This window comes from Clupea harengus, chromosome 23 (assembly GCF_900700415.2).
Source record: "Clupea harengus chromosome 23, Ch_v2.0.2, whole genome shotgun sequence".
Taxonomy (NCBI): domain Eukaryota; kingdom Metazoa; phylum Chordata; class Actinopteri; order Clupeiformes; family Clupeidae; genus Clupea; species Clupea harengus.
This window is the reverse complement of record NC_045174.1, coordinates 9,847,842-9,869,005: the sequence shown is the minus strand read 5'-3', so window position 1 is coordinate 9,869,005 and position 21,164 is coordinate 9,847,842. Positions and strand designations below refer to the sequence as shown.

At 44.2% G+C, this 21,164-nt stretch overlaps 1 protein-coding gene across 1 annotated transcript; it reads right to left on the bottom strand.

Annotated features, from left to right (window-relative positions):
• Positions 1 to 5,662: 5,662 nt before the first annotated feature.
• Positions 5,663 to 11,876, bottom strand: sost (sclerostin). Its single transcript, XM_012814585.3, has 2 exons — positions 11,554 to 11,876; positions 5,663 to 8,336 (listed from the first exon to the last, which is right to left on the bottom strand). Exons 1-2 carry the CDS (start codon positions 11,786 to 11,788, stop codon positions 7,927 to 7,929), a joined length of 645 nt encoding a protein of 214 aa, XP_012670039.1. The 5' UTR covers positions 11,789 to 11,876; the 3' UTR covers positions 5,663 to 7,926.
• Between the last annotated feature and the right edge of the window lie 9,288 nt (positions 11,877 to 21,164).

The window sequence follows — 21,164 nt, the reverse complement described above, 5'->3', positions numbered from 1 at the left end:
GTATTATACCTGGGTGAATTAAACACGTAGACCCGGCGGACACGTGTTATCCGATAAGGGCTAGAGAGCTGAATTGTTCTGGAGCTCAAACCCCTCTCTAAGCCGGAGAGATCCCAGAGATATCTCCTAACCCTCTTGTCAGGCCTCGCACCGGGCCACACGTGAGGAAGCAATTTTCACCGCATTCTCACTGATTGCGTTTTGTAGCTGAAAGCTAAAAGAGAGAGGGGGGGGGGGGGGCTACAGGCTGTCTGATTAGTCAAAGTAACCAAAATACCCCAATCAAAACAGCTTCCATCTGGTACACAATCGGACGGAGCAGTGTGAGGCTCAAAGAATAATATTTTAATTTCAGCTTGAAAGCAGGGGACTAAATCCTCTAAAACAGTCTGGAATTTTCAAAAGCACTTATCTCGCTACGGAATCAAAGGGAGCAATGATTTTCTGACATGGCTGCTGTATTGCTGTAACAAAAAGCAGAGGTCTGACCTCTTGATGCTGTGGCTGTGGCACCTTTAACCCATTAGATGATTGTGGCAGGGCACTTTGCCGGTGTTTGCGAGCCCCAGTTCTGTGCTTTCGCCCTTCCTGCGGCTTAGTTACTGCTTGCCCTGGAATTGGTACGTTGGCACTTCACTGACGCTCTGGGGTAGCAGCATTAGTGTGGCGGGCTTAGCCATCATTGCCATACAGTACTTGCTGAGAGGTGAGGTAATGCTACAGAGACTTCTTAAAAATGGGGACAAGTCAGTGGGGGGGGGGGGGAGAAACCGTCTGTCGTCATGTGTGCGTTCGGCTCCAGAACATTCTGTCATGATCAGAGTCAGCTGCGGTGCCCGTCCGGGTGATGAGAAGCGGGGGAGAGGAGCGGCCCTGTGATTCCTCACTGTGCACTGCCACGCTGGACATGCCGCCGCGACGACACATAGGCCTGACTCCCCATCCCGCCTGGAGAGATGAGAGGGAGTGATTTTAATCTGTCAACTGTGTCTCATGTCGTATTAAAGTCTAATCAGTGAGAGAGATGGTATTTTGTTTTTTGCTCTTGAAAATGGAGGTCTGTGGCCATGATTCGCTTTTTTCAGGGGTTTTAGTGTTCCGTTAGCGTGCCCTGCGCAGACAGCCTTGCTCCTGTTTCAGGAATGTATTGCAAAGGTTAATGTGTTTTTGTGTGTCTACTAAATGAGGCAAGCATGACCAGTCATTTCCCGTCTTTTGATGACATGCTTTGTCTCCCGTTTCTTTTTCTTTTTTTTTCTAATTTGTCAGATTTTTCCAAATTTCTCTGTAGTTTTCCACTTGCACAGGCAGTGATTACTCATCACTTGTGTCTCACCAAACATCTCACTCATTGCCTTTGAAGTGCGCTCTTTTGACCCGTGTGCACCTTACTTATAGAATGAACAAGGGAGCAGCTTGATTGTATGAGAGCCTCCGACCATTACTCTCTAAGTGAAAACAGTCCATTTTATGCAACCATCTGGACTTGACACTGCTGCTGATGTGAACCAATAAATGTCACTGAAAGAGGCCGACATTTTTCAGGCATGAGAATAGACTGCCTTTCCTAAACCACCCTTCTCCTTTCGCCTGGGATGGGCAAGGCTATGCTGGAGATGTACAAAGCAATACCGTAATCTTCAGAAAATCCTACTTTACCAGAGATTATGTATGTATGTGTATGGAGAGAGGGGGACAGGGAGAGAGGCCGGCTGATTGCAGTAATGCTCAACCCCACAGATCAGGAGAGAAAGAGTCTGACATTATCCAGGAACATCTGAAGGCAGTTTCAGTGTTGTGCAACAGCGAAGTATTGTTTTAAGTGGCTTGCTATTTTGATGATTAGGGTGTAGCCTGCATGCCAACTCTGTTATCTGTTGTTTTTCCACTGGCCCCACCCTCTCATCTTCCACATTGCTCTTTTGGCCTCTTGGTGACATCATGTATTGTGGTTGTCTCATATGTGGTGACATCATACGCGCTTTCGATGGCCTCTACCTACTGTTACCCCCCCCTCTCACACACACACACACACTCCAGTAACCCCCCCCCCCCCCCTTTTATAATTGAGGGAGGAATGCATACCACATGCTCACACTTCGTTTGGCTTGTGTTTATGTGGTGGAGGGCGAGTGTGAAAGGTGTCTGTTTGACTCAGACATATTGTAATCTTTTAAGCAAACAAACCACAGAGCAAGGCCAGGGCCAGCATCCAGCTGTCAAGTGCCACGTAGAGCAAGGCCTCCGTGTTTGTTGCCTCCACGAGTATCACACACACACGTGCACACACACACACACACACAACCGCATATAACAACAATCTGATTCTCGGCTGCATTCGTTTATTTGCTTGCATGCGGATGAATTAATGTGTGTTTTCTCTCTCCGGCTGTCCTCTCATATCAACTCCAAATGGTGACAATGGGGTGGAAGGCAAGTGCTCCCCACGACGCCGCCAGCTCATTCTTCTGTGTGGTTATTTGTTGTTTGTGTATGTTTATTGACCGTCCTGTTTCCTCTCTTCCCCCTCTCCTCTCTCCTCTCCTGTCCTCTCCTGTCCTCTCCCTCTGTTTCCTCTCCACATGTGCTTAACTCGTATTCCACTGGCCCCCTAGTTTCCCTGGACAGACATGCCTCATTGAATGTGGGTGACCCACGATGCTACTGTCCACCTCCCTCCCTCCATGTGTTCCCCGCACCCCCCTGGCTCTGGTACCCACCCCCACTCAGCCATCTTGCTGGGCAATTTACAACCAGCCTTCGCAACCCCTGCTTCTAGTCAAGTTGTGCCTATGGACCACTCACAATATGAGGTAAGTACAAACAGCAACCAGGCGTTTCTCAGGAGGCTCGTGTAGAAGTGCACGGTCAGTTCTTCCAGCCTCACCTTGGGTCTGACCTTCCTCCCCCTCCTCCTCACACCCCTCTCTTCCTGCCCCCCCTCCCTCAAACTCCCTCACTACAGCCCAGACCGGCCACAGAGGACACCAAATTAGTTAAACTTGTGCGTTTCCACGTGCCCCTTGGCCCGTGCCAATGCTCGCTCTGTTTTGGATTTCACTCGGCACTCTTTAGCATGGATGACCTGAGAAGGGAGGGGCCCGGTGGAACACAAACATCCTTCTCGGAGCTCCGCTGTCACAGCACACATGTGCCGAGCGCTGGGAACAAGATCCGCTGCCGGAGCGGCTTGGCTCGAGTGCAGAGGTGCACGGACCGGGGCACAGCAGTGTCTCTGGTCTTTACGTAATCCTCGATAATGCCTCCAAAAAAGCATTTATTGCAATGAAAATAATCTGTGTTCGGTAAACGTATCCACCCTTGACACACAGAAAAAAAGAAAATGAAAAGCTCTTGGATGTCTTAGCAGTTAAGCAATTGTGCAGGCGGCCCACCAGGAAACTTAATATTTAAAAGATTTGTTTGCAGGCAAAGCCCGTCGCTGATTTTAATGAGCGAAGAGTGACTTGCATGCTACGACTGTCTCCTCCAGTTTGTTTCTATTTGTGTGGTAATCGCCACCAAAGGGGACCCGACTTGTTTTTGCAAAAACACATGGTATTCGCCATCGACATCTAGATCAGCTGATCATCTTCAAAAGGTGATACTCGATCTATTGTACGAAATCTTTTTTCATTTGCGCTTGGCAAAACATAAGTGCACTTTTGTGTTGACAGTCGGCGAGCCACACAAGTGGCTGCATTACTTCTCTGTTATTTGTTCTGTTTTTTTTTTCCTATTTTATTTGAAGAGCATCTTGGCAGGGGCTGCACGGTAATGGTGTGTGTCCTGTTGAAATGAGACATTTGACCGTGCTGTTAGGACGAGATCAAAGGACTAAGAGGGGCCTGTAACGTGCATTTGTGAGGGCCGCGTCTTAAGTTTTACATGAATCACAGTCAGCCAGGGAAGAAATACGACGTGCCGAGGCAATGAGAAGATTTGAGGTTTTAGCTGATCAGAGGTATTCACCCAAAGCTTCGTTTTTGTGAGGCAGGATTGCATGTGCGCTTGAGTTTGTGCGTGGGTGTGTTTGTGTGTGTATGTCTGGTCTGAAACTGTACGTAGACTTAGGAAGGTTGCAAGACTGTTATAAAGGAGGGAAAGAAAAAAAGAAAAAACATACTTTCTTCAGAACGGGTTATGCAATACATGTTATTTATCCTTCTAGATTTGCAGTCATCCATTTATCATTAAAGATAAGTCACCACAGTGGATACTCCTGCAGCGTCATAAAAAATGGATGTTGCACCATACACCAATACACCATACCACATTAAATCTGTTATCCTTAACTGTTTAAGTCTACCATCCTGTGGATATCCTATTTACATAACACACTAGACTTTGGCTTGAAGAGAATGGGTGGTGTTTCATGGGTCTACTTTAGTGAACACACCAGGTTGTGGGCTGAACTGTGATGAACAGAGATTGTTGGCAAGCCATTCAAGGTTCCCTCAGAGGTTACCATGACAACCACAAGATACGAGACACACGAGGCTTTTGTGCCCCATGAAACTGTCTGTCTGCCTCTCACCTGCACCCTCTGGTCTCTTTCATGTTCCAGGGTATTGCGTGCCATGCAGGTTTTTGCGGAGGCATAGTATAAGTCGTAAAGTAGTCAACGCAGTCACATTAAGCAGCATCTGAAGGACCAGGGCCTGTCTGACCTCCCAGGCACCCCTGTGCTCCTCACGGCGGTGAGAGGCCGTGCCAGGGCACTGGCGCGTAATGACTCTGTCCGGGCGCCGTAACTAAGGGCAGATGCTTTGTCAGCATCAATTTATTTAGGTACTACTCATGCGTCGCGCCCGAGCACTTGTTCTTGAATTACTGGGAAAGTTTGTGACTGCCAGCAGCATTTGAGCGAAAGCATGGCATGTCAAGTGGCTTCGGTTGTGGCTTGATTATGATATTGGGACTGGCTGTAATGGATGATCCTCTACGAGATTAAATGTCAACCTTTAGCTATTGGCAGGACAAGAAAAAAAGTGAAAGAATTTAGCCCAGAAGATAGTTTCCGTGGCGTTTCTTTTCTTTTTCTTTTTTTTAACCGATTTATTTTGAATTTTTTACCCAAAGGTCTGCCATGAGTTATATACAAGTTTGGGGAATGTTTAACTGTATAAATTACAACATAAACACCTCATTGAGTTTTGTGTACTCGCGTCTGGTCTGAGTTAGCTGTGTTGTGGGAGTTCCACCATGAGTGAATACGTGTAGCACTCAAGTGTGTAACAGACACGACAAACACAGGGGGCATCAAGATTAAGTGGAATAAGACAAGTTTGTGCGCCTGAATCTCTTTCACAATGTGAGACTTAGGTCTTGAGGAAATGCAGAGGGCTTAAAAGGCTTACATCAATAAATGGTTGAATGCCAGTGTATGGCTCAAGTTCACGGCGCCAGGCAATGCACTGTTGCTGTTGTGACTGAGTCGTTTCTGTCGGACGTGAAATTCTTTAGTGCAAAGTCCTCTTTTCTCGCCCTTTTGTGAGGCCTGGCTAGACATCCCAAAGAACAGCAAAACCTCAACTTCCTAATTGCTGAGCATTGTTTATGCCAACTGTATTGAGAAACATGGGTAGCGTGCTGGAAAAAAGACAAGCGGGAGAAAGACACTGTCAAAGCAATGGCAGCAAAAAGAATGATAACAGACTCATTTTTTTCTTTCAAATATACTTTGCTTTAGTTTATTCATGTACTCTTTTTATGTTAGGAATTTCACTATTTCTTTTATATTGTACAATAATGGCTATTATTTACTACAAAAAAGTTGCATAAATAATTTAAATGTAGAAATGAAAAATAAATACGCAGTTCATTCTTTGTAACAGTCCTTCTTAGGGTCACTGTGGAGGTGGATCATCTCTTTGGAGCTTTCAAGGGACCCTCTCCAACAGAACACATAGGTACATTATGTACAATCAGGCTATACACAGCAACTCTGTTCAGACAATAAAGATCCCTTCCAGTTGCTATTTCAAACACACAATTGAAAGAGAAGCAAACATTGTCAGCACTGTTTAGAGAGCAGCGATATGGAAGCAATCGAGTGAAAACATCAGGGCTCAAACAATGTGCGGAAATGTCCAAAGTATTCTTCATAAAATATACTGAGATCAGGGTCAACGATGAGACTGTGAGTATGTACATGTGTGTGGTTTCATGTCTGTGTGTGTCTGTGTGTTGCATGTGTTGTCGTGTGTGATGTTAAGGACAACACTGTCTGACTTTGTCTGGCACTGTCTGGCATTCTGTGCCTTCCCCTGGTGTCTGCATCCTGTGTCACCCTGTATCAACAAGCTGTTCATATTTAGCTTTGGCTTTGGGCTACATTTCTACGTGTTCTATTCTGTGGATGAGTCGAAAGAGAGACAAGGTCGAAGAGACTGAATTCTGTCCTCACACTGAGAGTTCACGCAGGGTTGAATGTGGGCTATTGGAATCCGATAGCTATTGTGATTGGCCAGCAAGTTCAAATGAGTTTCAGTGGAAGTCAGGGAAGGCGTAACTTCACCAGTGCTATGCCCTCAAGGTAACCACTGGCGCAATTGCTGCATACTCCTCCACACGCGCACATGTGGGCCCTAATTTGCCCTATTCTAACAAACAGGAACTGGCCATGTCCAGAGGAAATGGCTTTTTATGACTCGAATGCTAAACACAGGAATGGGACCATTTAGTAATTAGGACAAGTCACTGGCATACCCAGTGCAGCTCTAGAGGCCCTGCAGGACCTCTATGGTGGAGTGCTGACACAACTGTTCCCACTCTGTCTCACTGGTAATCGGTTTTGGTTCCTCCTGACAGGTCCGGTAAGGTTGTTATGGGGGCTGTGGGAATTGCAAGTCCCCCCCTGCCAGCGGTGTGGATTAGCGTTAGCGGATAGCTCTCCGCTGGCTGTGTCTTGAGGGGACGCTCCGCGCGGTGACCAGGGTTAAGAATGTTACGCCTCGCGGATCTGTCAGCAGAAGCGGCCCATTAGGGTCCAACACCCTAAGGCAGCCAAACGACCACTGGGCCGTTCCCTGGTGGTGATGACTTCAGTTCAGCTACATAAACACACACTTCACCTGTGGTGCAGTGAAGCAGCACAAGTCTGTCTGGGGGGAGCCTGGCTCCCCGGTTCACTTTGGTTTGGTCAGCTTTGTGTCCATGTTTGCTCCCAGTATATGTGCTGGGATGACACTTGCTTTGGCAGCAATGGGATGAGTTGAAGAGGACTTTATCATGTAATTGTTTCCAATGTCTACACTCGCAGACCTTTCAACAATCACTGTGGTTGTGGGTACAACCAAATATGCACAGCAAAAGATTTACGTACAGATTTTACCAATTCAATCAGTCCTTTTTAGTTGTTGAAGAACAGTGGGATACCTCACTTGAATAGTTACATTCCAAACATGAAAGTCCCTAATCTGTAGATTGCTCCTTTTGTGAGCTTTCCAATAAAGCTCCAAAGTATTTTTCTTTGTTCACCCCTTATTACTCAATGACAATAGGTCTAGCAGGCAGGGCAAGGGGAGGATTGGCAGTATGTCTGGAAAGTGACAGTGACAGGTATAGTCAAAAAACAGGTGGGAATAGGGCTTTACATGACAGTCCAAAGAAAATATAGAATTTCTTTTAAAGGCAGCTTACAAAATCTTCTTATCTCTGCTTTCCTTGGAATCAAGGAGTGGCGTTTGGACGGTTACATTAGTTGGCTGTGTGTGTGTGTGTGTGTGTGGTGTGTGTGAGTTAGTGAGTGATAGTATCTGTCCAAGTCAGTTTTGCTTGTTGCTTGGGTATCTGTGCTCATGTGCAGGTGTTTGGGTGTGCATGTGTATGATCGTGAATATGTATGTCTCTTTCTTTTTCATGTTTATTCAAACTATGTCTTGTAGCAGTTCACATAACGTATGACTTCCTCCTCTGCCTCCCTCAGTACGTATTGCTATTTAGCTTGGGCGCTTTGCTCCTGCTCCGCACAAGCGCCTGCCGCGCGCGCTTCTTGTTGCGGTGGGCCTTCTGCGTTGCGGAAGCCGTCTCCTTGGCGTCCGACTGGTTGTGGTTGCGGGTATAGCGCTTGCACTTGCAGGAGGTCACGGCCCGGATCTTGTAGGTCCGCGTCTGGCCGTTGGGGCAGTGGAGCTGTACGCGCTGGGTGCGGGCGTGGGCGGGCACGCAGCGGTAGTCAGACGCGCTGCTCCGCCACCATTTCCCCCCGATGGAGTTGGGCGGCCGGCACTGGCCTGAACACACCAGCTCCCGCACGGCCTTGGCGCTGCGGCACAAGCCGTCTGTGATGAAGCGGGTGGACCGCAGTTCATTGCAGGTCATCTCTGATGCCGCTGCACAGGGAAAGAGGAGGAGGAAGAGGAAGACAGACGGCAGGAGAGGAGGAGGAAGAAGACAGGCAGCAGGAGAGGAGTAGGAGAGAGAGAGAGGGGGAATGGGGAACAGCAGGGGAGGTACAGAGACACAGATTGAGGGAGGCACGAGGAGACAAAGCAGAGGACACAAGAATGTACACTTGGTTATTATTATTAAGGATGTCAATGTCACCATAAGTATTCTGTTGTTTTCAAGTACTTCATATCACATGTACACTGCACATGCATTCTTATTTAGTTTGGTTTAAGAGCAAGACACATAGAAAAAAAAGAGAAAGATTCAGATAGAGAAAGAGAGAGAAAGAGGATTAGTACTGGCAAGGGACTTGATGACAACTCCCAGAACTGGATGATATATCATGATTATGTCATTACCAAGACATACGATCAGTATCTTCAAGAGCGTTCCATATTGTATTGTGAACATTTGTTTTCCATATTTTTTAAATGCCGACTTGAAAGAGCGCTGTGATTATCAAAGGCAAAGTTCTCAGTGAATTTCCGACTAACAAATGTTAATGTTGAATACTAATCATCCACCACAAGAAAATGTGTATCAGATTAGAGGAGATTTTAATCATGTGGCGTCTTGCCCGGCCATAGCAACTCCATATTTGACTTGGAAAATGTGTCTGTGTAGTGTAGGGTTATTAATCCTGATAAGTGATTAACTGTAAGAGTAGATTTTAATTCAACGAAATGTGACATTTAAAAGATTTAAGAGTTGATTGGATGTAGATAAGAGATAATCCAGGGGTCTTTTGGAAATGCTTCAAGTTATCATTTACATCTCAGTTAGTGTAGGAGATGTAGGAACAGAACCTAATATCCCACACGTTTGTTTGATTAATTAGTCTGGATTTCTCTGCTTTTAAATCTCCTCTTTCAAACAAAAGATATTACTAAAAATGTATCATTTGCCAAAGGGAGTAAAACTTGTAAATGAAGACATATCTCCTCCCAAATGTCTCTTTAATTCGCCCAGTGCTAGATATAATTTATTCTGCTGACGGTGTCCAACCTTACTCTTTCACATGGCCGGGGTAAGTGTGAGATGAAAAAAAAAACGATACACTTCTCCCAGGATCCATTTTCTTTTCTGCGGCTTTCTTTGCACAGCCGAACAAAGGATTTATGTGTATGATGACTTACTTTTTTCCCCTGCCCCTCCCCCTCCCTCCCATCGCTCACAGAGAATTTGATATTGTGTTTTATGAAGGCTCAGCAGAAGGGCGAGAGCAGGGAGGATCTGGAGCAGAGCCAGAGAGAGGTCAGCATATCTACCATGACCCCCCTCCAAGTTCCACCGAGCTCAAACGTCACCACTGAGCCACGGACCTCTCTCTCTCTCTCTCTCTCTCCTTTTCTCTGAGTTATGTGTGTATGTGCGTGTGTGTGTGTGTGTGTGTGCGCGCGTGTGTGTCTGTCTGTTTGTGTGTTGTTGTTGCGTGTTTGACACAACATTTACATGGTGTGCACAAACACAGAGAAAGCAGTCCCATATGAGTTTGCTGTAATTACATTTACGTGAAGGGCACGGCTCAACTTGTTGGAATGTTGCTGGTATCTCAAACTGATTCAGTTTTAAATACCAGCAGAAAGCATGGTTCACTTGTTTGCTTGTATATACTAAGCTGTATAGAAAGGTTGTTATCACTGTCATCATCATCATCATCAAGTACTCCGAACTTCATCTGGGTGGAAATTTAAAGATGACTGGCTTGATTAACAAGCTCAATGTGTTCATTTAGTTTGCACAATAATTAGGCCTATATCATTATAAAACATTTCGCTTCGCTTGTGTGTGGGTGTAGATAGGTGTGTGTGTGTGCGTCTGTGTATGTGCGTGCGAATCTGTCTGTGTATGTGTGCGTGCATGTGCTCTTGCATGTGGATGTGTATGTGAGAGGTGCTGTGAAAAATAACAAGCCAAATTATTTGCCTCCAAACAAAAATAAGCAGCTCGATTTCAGCACAACCTTTACTGGCCACAGGTGGGAGTCATTCTCCAAAGCCGCACGGTATTTAAACAGCAATTCTAAAATACCCCGAAGAAATTCCCCCTTTAGAACAAGATTCTGGCATTTCAGACCCTTCCCAAACAGACTGTTGCAATTAAATGGTTGTGGAAGAGGCAGACCTTGACTAATTGTATAAAAGAGGGGAAATGCCACAAAAGAAGAGCTAAAAAACATGATATCCGTTAAGTGCATCACTTGAGCTTGTGTGAGGATGAAAACCGCAGGCATTCAAGACTTTCTCAAATTCAAATCAGACATTACTCTGCAGGCATTTCTCCCCACCTTAGTTTGCTTAACTCCGCTGTCTTACTTGCCAGGGCAAAAAAAGAGACTTTGATTAGGGATAGAGAGGTTTACAGTGTGCGTGTCTGTGCGAGTCCAGTCCACTTGAAAACAACTACTTGTGGCTTTCAACACAGCCGTCATAATATCAACATCCAGTGCTGAGAGAAGCCCGGGCAGATTTCACCGTGTTGGCACCACGAAAGAAAGTGGATCATTTAGAAAATGCCCAAGATGAGCTCTCTGCCATTAACCATTAGATTTCTAATGATGTTAAAAAGACAGGGAAAAGGTTTCCCACAGCACAGATGGGTTATCTGGCCACCCACAGGTTTTACTTTTCTTTCTTTACTTTACTTTTTTCTTTCTTTTTTTGCCAAGGTTTGAACAAATCAGAGCTAGACTACATTTGACAGCTTTAATTGATACATTTAAATATTCTCTGAAACATATTGACATGACCTCAAAATGTCTGGAGAACGTGCTGTAGACCTACTGACTTCATTTATCTATAATCTGTAGGGTAAAACAAACACTTTAAAGTCCTCAGACGAAGAGGATACCAAAGAAACGTCTTGGAAGTTTAAGTGTTAAGCGTTAAAGGTCACGATCTAAGAGAATTCACGTTGCAGGCATCAAAACTTGCGGACATTATGATATTACCAAGGAAATGCAAATAATAACTGGACACAAGGCGAACAAACAATTTCGTGGATCTTGAAAAGTAAAAAGAGGAAGAGGAAAGCTTAAGAGAGTGATGGAGACAAATAAATATTAACAATTTCATCAAAATGTTTCATATGGGTTATGCAATGAAATTCTAAACCTTACGTGTATATGACAAGGTGCCAATAGACTATTTCAGCTCTTACCATAAGTAGGTGAGTTCGCAGATGATATCCGCCCGGAGTTTTTTGGACGATTCATTGTATTATTGTTGACTGTCTGTGTTTGACGCTCCACCGGCGGCGTTTCATCAATGTATTCTGGTATTCTTTCTGTAGCATCGTTTTTTAAAGCCCCCCATTCCCGTGCAGCGGTAGAACATCCCTGCAGCAACAGCAGCAGCACCGCACCGGAGTAGCTCATAACCAGAGACACCTGCATGCTTTATCGGTCAACGCCCGAGAGGAGAAACTCTATCGGATGTTTTGTAGGACAACTTGAACAATTCCGCCCATATGTGAGGCGTTCACGCTGTTTAAGTACTTCAGGTTTCGCAAAAAAAAAAACTGACAATTAACTTACACAGAGTGGGAGGGATCCGCTCTGACCAATTCATTCAGAAACTGACAGGGAGAGGGGTTGGGATGGGGGGGTTGCTCCCGTAGAAAGGTGTGAGATATTTTAGAGAGCCTTCACTGGCAGCAGTTGACTATTGATTTGAGACCAAAAAAAAATCTGGTTTACACTAGTTTTACATTGTTTGCTAACTTTGTTACAATTGTGATGTAGTCCCCACAAAAAAAAAATGCATATATATATATATATATATATATATATATATATATACATACATTTCAAATGTACTAAAAGTATATAATGTTATATAAGTTTTCCTTTCAAATTTTACTTATGTTGTGGACTCAAGTCATAATATACCATCTACCAGTACTTGGACTCATTAAATCATGTGCGCAGACTTGATACACCAGTGAATCTAAGAGGTTTTGGTAGTCTAGTAGGGTATTGTAACATTTGGGGGGATTGTGGTTGTCATTTTCAAGTACCACTCACAGAGGACACTGTTGTACAAATACTGCCCTCTTGAGGGAAAGAAAACAACTAAGCATTTGGATAGTCAAACATTTGATGAGACCACACAAAACACCACGAACACACCACACCTGCAGATGTTTCTGAGGGCTTCCAAGCTAATTTGTATTCTTTTCTAATTTGAGAACCAAATCCTTTTGAGAACCAAACCGAATCCAAATGCAGGGGTTATTAATCTGTCAAAATGAATCTGAAACCACACAGGCAGCTTGGGGAGGCCATTCACATTCACTGTCAACCTGGCTTCAGTCTTACTGAAAACATTAGCAGGTGTAACAACTTTCACCACATGTAAAAGCAACACTAAAATCTTTAATTGATTGAATATGCCATTGAAGCTATTCATTTTTAAAATACTTATATATGCGTATATTTTACCATTTGGCACAGTAACAATTCACGACCCACTGGCAACACTGGCACATGGGAGATAGACAACGACAGAGCACATTCTCACCAAAAAAATGTAGCTTGACATCGTCAACTCCTGTCATCACGAGGGATAGTAACGCTCACGATGTCGGCCACAGGGCCAGCCTGATTGTACCCTCGCGCTCGCTCCCTGTCATTCGCAGCCGTATTTAGGTACCTTGGCTTTCAGCAGAGAAAACACCGGCTCAAGGCATGTTTTATCATGATAACAGCTTGAGCATAAATAACACAGCTTAAATGTGATCCAGACTCCATGAGAGAGGCTATTTTTCTTGCAACAGAGAGCTTGAACAGCATTCATGCCACATAAACAAAGCAGTCAGCCTCCCAAGACTGACAGGGAGTGAATTTATGATGAATCCAGACCAACAGTAATCTGGCTGGTCGCGCAGGTTCTCATAGTGGAGCTCATTTGACTTGATGGAACCCACATTTAAAAAAGCCTCCTTCTTGTTTGTGTTCCGAGTCTCCCCTGTTGCTCAGCAGTGCTGCAGGGGAGACCTGGGCTACATTCTCTGAACAGTCTCAAGCTTTTGGCCCCGTGGTGCCGATACGGAACAATGCAGCGCTCTGTCACAGACATATGTGTTTGTCTCATTCATCGATACACAAAAAGATTTTTCCTTGTAGGTTACTTTGTGTGGTATTCTTTCTCAAAGGGCATAATAGAATGACACAACAGCTAATTAGTGTCATGAATAAAGACAGGCCTTATTCCACCCAGCATGCACTGTGGACAAACATGTAATCTTGGAGAACTCGGCCCTCTTTGTGACAATGTAAGATTTCAGAATCGTCTGCCAATGGCAGAAAATAGCGATCTAACTGTGATTTATATGGAGCCTGCCCGTCTTTGATCTTTCCCTGTTCCCAGAATACAGATGGGAAAGTGCTGGTGATAAAGTGGAGACGTTAGCTGGTGCCTCTTGTTTATGAGAAGGAGAACCAAACAAACCTCGCTGGAGCCCCGGGCGCTCATGAGGTCAGCAGCGGTAACCTTGCGCCGAACTACCTGGACTTTGTTTTTGCATATTCAAGTGTACATTTTAACAGCACACACATTATTTGCTTGGATGCCTCCACTCTACCTCGCCCCTCAATCCAGCAGCTCAGATCTGATTTATTAACATTGTGCATACGCACACTTTTCTTTTTTTTCAGCGTAAATGCTGCATCTGCACCTTTTCATTTAAAGTAGAGGATTTAGCAATGCTGCAAGATTGGAGTTACAATTCCACGAGAGGACCGATTCCGTCCAACAGAGTCATGTGTTTGGCTGATAGTCCTGACAAAAAAAATCCTTCCTAATTGAATCCAAACCAGGTTGATGTACAGCAGAGGTGACTGAAAGGTCATTTGGCGTTTCATACCTATACACGTACACTGACCTTATTAATCAACATCTAGTATATTTGCTGTAGTGGTCCTCTGCTGACTGATTATATGTACCGTATTTGCTTTTTATGGCTTAAGGAAGATATAAGAGCTCCTGTGTGGGAGGCTGATGAATGAGCCCACTGTCCTGATTCATGACTCTCTCTGAGAGCAATTGTTTGGTTTTGAAACTGGATGACAAAATCAAATTAAGGTCAGAACAAGACGAAGTGTCGGCCGAGTTTGCAAGCATCTGCAACTTTTTTGCACCTGTTTTCGAGATCATGATGACAAGACGGTTGCGGTTTGTTCCCTTTGTGAAGAACACCAGCGACACCAGCCACCTCAGTTTGAGCAGAACAGAATGCCTGCGCTTCCAAAAGCTGCCTCATATTCCAAAGCAGTCATTTGCTTATGGGTACCGACGGGAACTTCAACTGTGGTTTCTCTCGGGAGCCTGGACAGACCTCACCCGACCACAAGGCCCATATGCTAACCACCCGCTCTCCCTATTCCGGCACTGTCAGGCCAGCCTGCCACAGGTGCTATTTTTAGCAGGTCCCGTAATTACCAAGCAAATTATTCACTGCAAACGTGCAGCTTTTCCAGCCACCTCCTTATTTTTAACAAGGCATTCTCACACAGTGGTGGGTTAGGTCTGTCGAGCTGCACTGCTGAATGAACACATTGATTCAAATAAAGGACTGAGTAAAAATAAAGGCATGAAGGGAGGACAAATGGTCCATCACCAAATTGGGTAAGAGTTGAAACGTTCTGCAGGGATATTGGAAAGTAACAAGATCTCTGCACGCAACTTCAGTGGTTGGAAAAATCTGACTTTATTGTGACATTATTATAAAAAAATGAATTATTCAACATTTCAACATTACTTTGTCATTGTTCCTGGTTTACGTTTTGTACAATCCAGATGGATAGTTCTTTACAAGCTTTTATCGAACCAGGATCTAAGGGGTATTTTCGAGTGAGATTCAACAGACCAACAACGGACTCGGTTTTTTCCCATGCCTGAAAATTCTGCTCTAAATAGTTTGGCATTGTCAGTTCTCCCCGTGACCTGCACACAGTCATTTGATGTTCACCGTCAGTGTTATTCATTATACGAGAATGCTGTTGGTTTACAAGACTGCATTATGCATAGCCTATAAATTATGCGCCTAGTGTTTGCTTAACCTTCCCTGCGCAGTGGGGCCCGGTGCTGCCGCTGCTGCAGCATGTGCAGAGCGGCTGGGCAGCTGTGGCAGGCCTGCATGTGGGATTAACGCCATATGGTTTGGAAATGGAGACTGGAAATGGAGAGGGGCGGCCATGTTTATTAGCTGACCGTTAAAACCGCCATCACCCAGAGTGGCCCGTGTGTGCGTGTCGCCATAGGAAGGCTGGTGACAGGCCTTATCCAGTGATCGCCATCAGACAGGGTGATAATGACATGGAGCTCTGGTACATCCATATATAGGCATGTGTCTGGATGATTGAGTTTACAGAGAGAGGAAGCTCTGTAGGATATGCGACGGAGGATCTGATGTTAGCTGGTTATTCTGAATAGGCTGCTTGCTGAGTGTTTCCTCAGCATGATATATTCTCATTAAACTTCCACAGAAGCATGCAAAGGTAGTACAACAGAATAGCAGTGAGGGATGTGTTTCATGAAGCAAAAAACGTGATACTTTTATCGAGCAAGGATGTTCTGTGTCCCAGATCGCATCCCTGCACATCTGGCGGAGAACATGATTCATAAAATTCGAATCATCACCCATGGCTGTTTTATCAAAGGATCAGTAAGGTGGCGTTGAAGTGAAGCCAGCTCCGAGATATTGGCTTGTGTTCTTTGTGTGTTGTTGACAGGAAGCTATCGCAGAGGCTCATTTCCCAACAAGCAACAGCACATTGGAGCGGAATGTCATAGTTTCCCAGAAAAACGAAAGGAAGGTGTGTTAATTAACCATGAAAGTATAAACAGACTCAGCTGCTGAACATGCAGGACTTCATGTGGGCTGTATGGAAAGGGGGGAAGAGAAGTTATTTTCAAGAGATCTCCCCTGAACAGTACTTCACAAGTTTTGCTTTTTTTATGGGATTCATAAAACCAGATAACAAGCCTGTGAAAATAATCTTAGTTTCTCATATCTAATGCAGCAAAAGCTAATTATCAGCAGGGCTAATAAAAGGAGGTCAGGCTGTCGCCAAGAGGTTGCTGCTGATGGAGCTGGATGAGAGTTAGTCCCATGGCCACCCAACGTTCTCCATCGGCCTAGGGGGAGAAAACAAACCTGCTGAGGGGAGACACCGATCAGTATCTCCTCATACTTCATTTGTGTGTGTTGGGGTTAAGATGAATGGAACTTGGTATGGGACTGGTTAAGTGTGTGTGTGTGTGCCCCTGGGTGTATGTTTGTGCTTGTGTGCACCTTTACCATCATGTTTCCCTATGTAATATATTTGTCATGGGTAAATGGAGCTGCCAACATGTCTAGCAGGAAGGTGATACGGCAACAACTAAGGTGTTTTCACAGCTTTCTTTACTATTACATGCTTGAGGCCCCAGTCCTGTGTCACACTAGGGTTAGTTGGGTTTGACTAGATCACCCCCCCACACACACACACCACCACCACTGCCCTCATAGGTATGTAGGTGTGTAGAAAATTAAACGTATTACATGATGAACCTCAAACTTTTTGTCCAACAAGTGGACAGGAATCTAAAGCGTGATTCACCAAAGAACCTTTCCTATCGGCCTTTTGAATTTCTTAAGAACATTCTGTGAATTGGGGACCCATGCTTGTTTGCTTTTCAACATGTTCAGCCGTGTGGGAGGTACACCCTATTCCAGGGGAACAGGGCCTGTGTGCATTGACATGCTGCCTTCTCTTAGTCTCACAAAACTAAGATTTATGGTTGACCCTGGATGCAGCATATTGAGGCCTCATGCAGGGTCTCTTCATGACTGAGCTAAATTTATTTGCTGTCTCTTGTTGGAGTCTTGATACCACAAGACCACAATAGGACAAACTCTCTCTCTCATGTGAACTTAATGTCTGTGGGTAATTTGAGGTCACTTTGTTTGAACTCACACATTGAAGTTGTTCTACACCGTTATTAGTGTGCTTGATGACTGCAAGCGTGCAAGGCCTTCATATTTCACAGTGCAAATCCAACCTTTTGACAGAAAAACAAGATGTCCTGCAGTGCCGAAGATATGCTCTGCTCTTCTTCTCAAAGACGAAAAACAAAAACAACAACAACAAAAAACAGTCTTTGCAGTAATTTTTTTACTTTCTCCTCTTTTTCATTTCCTTTGTAAATAAGTGCAGAGCTCCCGCCACCTTCACGGCTAGCAGTTGGTGAGATGCGGGGCGGCCATATTGCTCCATTTCTAACATGACAGTATCCTTAATAAACATCAGCCCTGCATCATCAGCCGTAAACAGTAAAACAACAGAGCACGCTGAGATGAAATGAGCAACACCACTGCGGGCACAGGCGCTTGGAAGAGGATCTGAAACATATCCATTCCAGCTCCGTTTTCCCTGATATTTCCCAATAATTAGCGCTGTTCCACAGATGTGCGTCTCTCTCTCTCTCTGTCTCTGTTTCTCTCTCACTCTCCTCCTTCATTATGGGAATGTTACGTGGAACGGGACGCAAGGATTAAGGAGAGCGGAGATCATCATGTGTTAGTCATTAAAAGAAGGAGGAGGAGGAAGAAAAAAGACCATGAAAAAAGAACATTAAAGTGTAGAAGAGCGTATGTCTAAATAATCAAAGTCCATTAAAAGGAAATGTAGTCAGATCTAGATAATGGAGATGGAAATGTCTTCAAATAAAAAAATTCCAGAAAATTAGAGACAGACTTTCCTAGAAATAAGCACTAGCAAATCAGAGATTGCAAAACTGTATTATTCACATCTATATCATTTTGTATAATTATGTAGATTATTTATTGAAGAAGATAGACCAAGTATGTAGCTACCCACTTGCTTGGTGCCATAGGCTCCTTGTAATCACACTGTATCCTGCAGAATCTGTATAGAAAACACATATGCTCACACACACACACACACACACACACACACTTCCTCTTTGCCAACCGCACCTCGGCAGGAATGCATCACCCTACTATGTGTGTAACACTCACAAGACATATAATAACACAGGAGCAAACACACTTGTGTTAATGTGATGAGATGAGGCCATGGCCATATTACCTCTCTCAGCTAGATACACCATAGATATAGGAGATGAGTTAGTCTGATAGATACACCATAGATATAGGGGATGAGTTAGTCTGATAGATACACCATAGATATAGGAGATGAGTTAGTCTGATAGATACACCATAGATATAGGAGATGAGTTAGTCTGATAGATACACCATAGATATAGGAGATGAGTTAGTCTGATAGATACACCATAGATATAGGAGATGAGAGTCTGATAGATACACCATAGATATAGGAGATGAGTTAGTCTGATAGATACACCACAGATATAGGAGATGAGTTAGTGTGTGGGCTGCTGGCATCTGCTTTTGTCCTCTCTATTTCTCATTTCCTGTGTGTGTGTGTGCGCATCCCTGTGCATATCTGTGCATAGGGGTTGGTGTGTTTGCCGAAATGTGAATGTGTGTCATGACTGTACAGCCATGGATATGAGTGCATGTGCATGCGTGTGCATGTATGTGTGTCAATGTGTACTGCCCTACCACGTAAATTGTTAGTGTTAGTGTGTCAGGGAAGAGGCCTCTGGATAGGCCTCTCGAAGGATCCCACAGCTGGGCTCTGGTAATTGCAGTGTGCATGGGGCCATGGAAGGAGATTGGCTGTAGTATCGGGCCTCAATTGATTTGGGCGTTTTCAGTGGTCCTCCTGGACAGCCCGTCGTCCCTGAACACCAGGTGTGCCTCTGCTGAATGCTGTGGAACCACAAAGACCATTTGCATCAAATCATCGGGAAATTGTCCTGCTCAAGAGTGCTGTGTGTGCATTGAGCACACAGTGGGTGTGTAAGTGTGTGTGTGTGTGTAAGAGAGAGGGAAGGGGAGAGAAAGAGTGGGATAGAGGTCATGGGACACTGAGCACAAAAAAAGCTTCACAGGGAAAAGAAGCCGCATATCAACTTGAAAGGAATTTGTCTCCATCTGTTGGCTAAAGAAAAAATATTGGAAAAGTCAAACATTTGTACTTATAGGTGTATATGCATACAATATGTACAGTATACACTTTGTATGTGCCCTACCTGTAAAATTCTATCTTTTAAAATAAAATGACTCACCTTATACTTTAGTTTGGAACAAATCTCTTACTTTTCTTGGGAGTTTCCAACACAAATTTCAAGACAATTACATACATTTAGTAGCATTAGCTTGATCTAGTGAGGCTGGGTGTTCTAAACTGAGCCACTTGTAATGACCTACATTTAATATATAATGACAACAGTGAGCTCAAATATGCAGGTGTCCCTCGCAAGACTGTTCTCCCGAGTCCCTGATGCTCTGATGTAATCATGGGACTATTGTGATTTCTCTTTTTCCTTTATCCCCCCTCCCTCCCCCTCAAGTGAAGACATTCCTCAACTCTTTGGTAATCAAGCACTGTGGAAAAAAGATTGCTTGCAACATATGAACGAAGGCCATGCTCTGGAAATGGGGCACTGTCATGCAACCCACTCTGCTGCACGTTTACAAATGAGTCTTTCTCATGCTCCAATCTGAGACGAAACCAGTGAGTAATGAATCATTATTGCAGCACTGGACAATGACCTCTAATAAGCTCTGTCTTTGCATTGTGTTTTATTACTTCCCGTGACAGAGGAATTGTGGCACAAAGACATGAAAGACAGAAGTGTTGCCATCTCCAGAGGAATGGAAGACAGGAAAATTGCAATCGCCAGGGCCTATTGAGAAAATTACGATTTCAGAACCCAGAGACACAGAAAGAGGCCTTTTCATCAGAGGTTTTCATTTTTAGTCATTTATTGTTCAACATAAGAAAGGAGAAAAAGAAGAACTTCCCCGGGTAAAAAAAAATAACATTGGCATTTGAAATCAAGTGCATTTCAACAAACAGTGTCTGTATCTGTGAAGGAGCTGTCCTGTTCGCTCAGTGAGTTGTGGATACTTAAATCAAAAATATAAATATAAAAAATCAGTCTTCCGTATAAGGCTTTAAGGTGGGATGTGGTGATAACAGCTCCTTTTGTGTCAATGCGTTCCCTGTTCGTACCACTGTCTTACTTTGTACCATTTCAGCAACACTGGAATTATACGCCTAAATACTTGAGTCATACAGTGTCCAAATGTTCATAACTTAAAACATCTGTATAACATCAAAGAAATATTGTGATTAGTGGTTGTGAGTGGGGGGGCTAGGAGTGCATGTCAGGTGCCTTATTATTGTAGGAGGGCTGTTGGGGTTACTTGTGCTCGATCCCCTACAGATGTGAAAGCTGTCATCATGATGGGGGTCAGAGAAACCTGCAAAATGCACAGCAGTTTAGCCTGATGTAATGTGGTGTGTTAGTTCAGACACACCGAAAACTTGTAGCTGGGATCAGCTAGTTTCATTTAGCTTTGGTGAGTGAAGGAAGCAATTATGCAACTCATGCATGTGCATGTGTAAGGTGTCACCCAAGCCAAGTTCTGGGCGCAGCTTCAGTCAAGAGCACTCTAAAAACATGGGAGCTATTTAAATAAGAATAGATTTGGAAGAGGAATGCACAAAAAAACAATCCATTTTCAGAATAATCAGAATATCAGAAATGGAATTTGACACTGTTCTTCTGAGAATACAAACAGCAACCAACCTGGAAACAAAGTCTGACCTTCTTTAGAATGTCATTAAAAACCAACAAAAAGAGATAACAAACTGGATTGCATGACTGTAG